Genomic DNA, 4639 nt, shown 5'->3' with positions numbered 1-4639 from the left:
AGTTGTTTCTATTTTATTTTCAGTCTCTTAGAGAATTTGTATTGTAAATTTTTAATATTCGAGAGATAAAGTTTAAATAAATTTTTTAAATCCCTTAAAACTACACGGAATGTGAAACTACAATTCTAACCAATAGAAGGATTTATAGTAGATTAATATAGAGTTGGATTTCTAGTATATTAATACAGAGTTATTGTTTTTCCATTATTTCCCAACATACCAGTTTTGCAACTCCAAAACTAGGAAAAGTTTTGCAGTCTAATATATATATATATATATATATATATATATATATATATATATATACACACATACATTAGAGACGAATTGATGAGTAAATTTTGTTATTTTTATGTTTTCCACGTTTGTGATATTACTAATATTTAAATTGCGTTTGGAAATGTGTCTTGATCAATGGTGTTAAAAGAATAAGATTTAATTTACATTTTATATTTCAAAAGGAAAAGAAATCTTAATGTAAAAGTTAAAAGTGATATAATTTAAAAATAAATCTATCATTTTAAACTTGAAAATGACAAGCTTAGCTCCTAATGTTTATTTATTTTTATCATTTTAGCCTTCTTTTGTTATTTTAACTTTTAACCTTTAAAATTTAGTCAATTTATTTACTTTTAGATAATAATAAAAAACTGATTGAATTATTAAATGGTAGCTCCTGTGGCATTCTATGCATACTTCACTACTAATATAAATAGATTTTTAAAAGTTTTATGAACTTTTTAAATTTTATTGTTTTTTAAATTTTATTTTTCATTTTAATGAATTATAGGAGAATTATCATACAAATAGCCACATCAATACCATTAAATTTTAATAACTCAATCAATTTTTCGTTCATTAAATTTTAAAAGTTGAGAATCCGCTCAAAAAGAATAAAAATTAAAATAAGTAAATATTAGGAAATAAATTTATGATTATTCCTAGATGTTATCACAATCAATCGTATAAATATCACGATCATCGACAGAGACATGTCTGATATGTTAGGGAAGAACACTTTCCATACAAAATCCACGAACAAAAGCATGCACGTGAACACTGTGAGAGCTGGCAGCCATTTTTTATTGTATAAAAGACAAGAAACAAAAAATAACATTATCATCATAATCGACATTAACTACAACAAAATCCCAAAGGAAAACAATCTACCATGAGATAGTTTTTGAAATCTGTCTAATCATAGCTACATTTTTGCTCTCATTTTCACACATTCAATCTGTTCTTCCAAAAAGGAGGGAAAAAAAAAACCCTTTTTGATTGAGATATTTTAGAATCTCAACAAGCCCACCAGTATGTTATATTTAGCCATCTTTATCTGCCTCTAAAACGAGGGAAAACAGAAGATACTTTTCCTTCCTGATTTGTGTTTGTTTCTCTGCTTTTTTGTCACACATGATAAGCATCCTGCAGGTTGTCTAATTTCTTCATCCTTTTTTGTTTCTTCATTCTCTCTAGTTTCTTTCACTTGAACCTGCACTCCAACATTTCAATTCTCATATCAATATCATACTTGGTTTAAGTGTTTCAGTCGTTTAATTCCATTCTAAAATTGTTGAGTTACTGAATTGAAATCTTTCGAAATGTTGGTTGTTGAAATCAAATTAAAACTTATTTGATGATGGAGGTTACAAGGGATCTGGATATGAATTCAGACACTGAACCCAAGTGTTGCACCAAAGTATGTTTTACATCCACCAACATGATATATGTTCTATAAGACTGATTTCTCCAGTCTTATAAAGGGTTAAGGACTGAAATGTACCCACAATGTCTATCAATGGCATTTATAAATGTAGAACTTGATTGAAGAGCATAGCTTCAATCGATCATGTGTGACAAATACAGGTTCCTGGTAGGTTCACGTTTTAGACGTGTCATCTTCAGAAAATTTTAACGTATAAAGTAACTAAAACAATATATAGAATGATTCAATGGTGGCAAGTTCAATGTGCACAAATCCTTCACCTGGCACCCTGCCATTATCATTGAGAGACTAAAAAGAATCAAAAGAAATGCAAGAACAAAAAGTGGAGAAAGCGTCTTTGGTTGATCCACATAAAAGCAAAGAGAAGGAAGAAAAATAAAGACCAGCATGATTCAAGGTAGGGGAAAAAAAAGATTTGCTTTGGATTTGATGACTTGGTTTTGCTGATTTTGTTTGCAGTTCCTTGTGTTCTGCCATTGAAAAGACTGCCGGAAGAAGTGGAAGACAAATCCAAGTTCAATTGTGTGGTGGAAAAATCAGGCTGATTGAGAGCTTTTATTCTGTGTTGCATACACCAATTGGATCGCGTGTACTTATCAATCTTGGAGGGACCAAATAAAGATATTCTTAGTTCCCCACTTTGGAAGGGCACAATTCAATTATTTGTGTAGGATAACAGGCTAGTTGGAGTGGAGGGGCATAACATTTTAAACCTTCGGGAAGCTTATTGCGTGCCCACAAAAGCCTGAGGGACCAAATAATCCTACAGTCCCCCACAGTGTAACTATATCACTGTTCAGACAATCAAGCAATCTTGAAAACATACCACAATAAGGTCAGGAACATGTAAGGACAAAGCAAAGCAGCTTTATGAAACCCAATTTGGATACTAGAAGAAGCAGAATTGCATGCATTCCATGGATATTTTTCAGCTTTCCTACTCTTCTTATGTGATAAGTACTTGGAAAATTTGGAAGCCTGTAAGCAAGCACGCTGAGGGGTGTGAATCATTGCACCGACTCTATGTTCTACAACTCCTTTGAAGACTAGAGTAATGAGTTTTTTTTTTTTTTTTTGGTTTTGTCCTTCGATTTCTCAGAAAGGGGAAAATCGAAAATGAAAACATAAGCTAAAAGAAATTAACTCTTAAGTGAACACTCAGAGAAACGGCATGAAAATATAACCTAAATGAAATGAACTCTAAGTGAACATTCATATTTCTCAAACAAAGCCCATGATATATGTGTACTTGAATTTCCTCCATGGGGAAGAACGTACCTGTTCATTAGCTTTTGATTTCGTGTTAGAATCAGTTGAATCTCCAGTTGCCGTCCCGCATCGCTTCAATGCTCTCTCTAAGATTGGAGGAGTTGAAGCAGGGCTAAGACTGCCTGAACTAAGATCAGGTGGTGTGCTTTGAATTCCCACATCTCGAGTCAAGCTCACAGCTTTCCTTTCTGCAAACCGATGAAATTATAACTTCAAAACAAGCTCTTTCAGGTGAAGGGGGAAAAAAAAGCATCGAGGAAATACTATGAGCCTTTCAGATTCAGACACTGACCTGGAAACTGATCTATGTCTTGTGAAACTGTTCTGGACGACTTTCTTTGGATATGACATGATGAATGGGAGTAAACGAGAGGAGCAGACATGGTGATTCGGTTTGTTAAGTTTCGAAATGACCTTCCACTCAGTGTTTTTGCAGATAAACATTCCATTGGAACCTCCCCTGAAAGAGGGTTGCAAATGTACTTCTCTGCTTCATTCCACTTAGAGTTCAAAGCAAACCCTTCTGGTGACAAGCATTCCCAACTACTGTACATTGTTCTTGCCTGCAAGGCTGCAAAAGCCCAACCAAAACAAATAAAGAAAAAACCCAGTTGATTTTGAACTGTTCAAAAAGCAAAGAGCTATGATTCAACAGTTACCTTTAAGAGCTGTTGTAAAGGAGTATGTTGAAGGGTCAATCTCATCTGGAAAAACCAGGGGAAAGATTTAGAGGAAAAGTGGACGCAAAACCAAGCTTTGCATGAAAGAGGAACAAGAGAGGTACCTTTCAAACAATATCCAGGAGATGAAGCAGTGCTATAAATGGTTATATTTGATCTAAAAGACCTTGAATCTTCTCTAAAACTTCTGATATATGATGCTGAATATCTTCTAGAAGCAGTGTTTTCTCGGCTAACTCGAGCCTTGACACCCCATTCCCTCAAACTAAAATCCGGTTCATCGTATCGTCTTGAACTACAAGAAGATTGCTCCATGGCAGATGCCATGAATGAGCTATAATCTGGAATTGAAGACTTTTACAATTTTTTTTTGATGTAAATTTCAAAATCTGTGGCTGCCATTTCAGCAGATGCCTGCTTGGAATCTTTTACCATACTTTCAAATGTAAAAGCAACCTTTTTGTTGAGCTCTAATTGGAACTTAAAAGACCGCTTTAAAGTGTCTTCTTCTTCCTTTGCCCATGCCCCATAAGATACATTTAAGGTGGTTATTTTGATAGTCATATGCTAAAACAATTTTACTTATTCTGTTTTCTATATCCTTATTATTAAAACTGATAACGCAAAAAAAGTAGAAAAGAACACTGCACAGCAAAAGCGAAACAAAAATGGTACTGATAGTCTCGTGCCAAGCTTAGATTCCTAAGTTGCTGCCTTTTTTTTATCACCTGCCAGATTAAAAACTGTTATACTTGGGTGAATAATGGTAATAAGAAAAACTGTTATACTTAGGTGAATAATGGTAATAAGAATGATACTAAAGCAATAATAATAATAATAACAACACACAAATTTTACATGAAAAATTTTTATTAGGAAAAATCACTGTTAGAGAAAGAAAAATTCACTATAGTTGAAAAACTAATAATATAAAGAGATTTGACTACTCTTATTTTAAGGGTTA

At 33.2% G+C, this 4639-nt stretch overlaps 1 protein-coding gene across 1 annotated transcript; it reads right to left on the bottom strand.

Annotated features, from left to right (window-relative positions):
• Positions 1-1018: 1018 nt before the first annotated feature.
• Positions 1019-4398, bottom strand: LOC108459535 (uncharacterized). Its single transcript, XM_017758919.2, has 5 exons — positions 3780-4398; positions 3655-3699; positions 3288-3566; positions 3005-3183; positions 1019-1492 (listed from the first exon to the last, which is right to left on the bottom strand). The coding sequence occupies exons 1-5, from the start codon at positions 4000-4002 to the stop codon at positions 1343-1345; spliced, it is 876 nt and encodes a 291-aa protein (XP_017614408.1). The 5' UTR covers positions 4003-4398; the 3' UTR covers positions 1019-1342.
• Between the last annotated feature and the right edge of the window lie 241 nt (positions 4399-4639).

Source organism: Gossypium arboreum, chromosome 7 (genome assembly GCF_025698485.1).
Source record: "Gossypium arboreum isolate Shixiya-1 chromosome 7, ASM2569848v2, whole genome shotgun sequence".
NCBI lineage: Eukaryota > Viridiplantae > Streptophyta > Magnoliopsida > Malvales > Malvaceae > Gossypium > Gossypium arboreum.
Note: the sequence above shows the minus strand (reverse complement) of the source record. Positions and strands in the feature narration are given on the sequence as shown.

Excerpts from the sequence above, each read along its gene's own strand:
- LOC108459535 (XM_017758919.2), bottom strand. The coding sequence starts at position 4,002 with ATGGCATCTGCCATGGAGCAATCTTCTTGTAGTTCAAGACGATACGAT. Across the intron at positions 3,184-3,287 it reads AGACATAGATCAGTTTCCAG|AAAGGAAAGCTGTGAGCTTG; the intron begins GTCAGTGTCTGA and ends ATCGGTTTGCAG. Across the intron at positions 1,493-3,004 it reads AATCAAAAGCTAATGAACAG|GTTCAAGTGAAAGAAACTAG; the intron begins GTACGTTCTTCC and ends GTTGGAGTGCAG.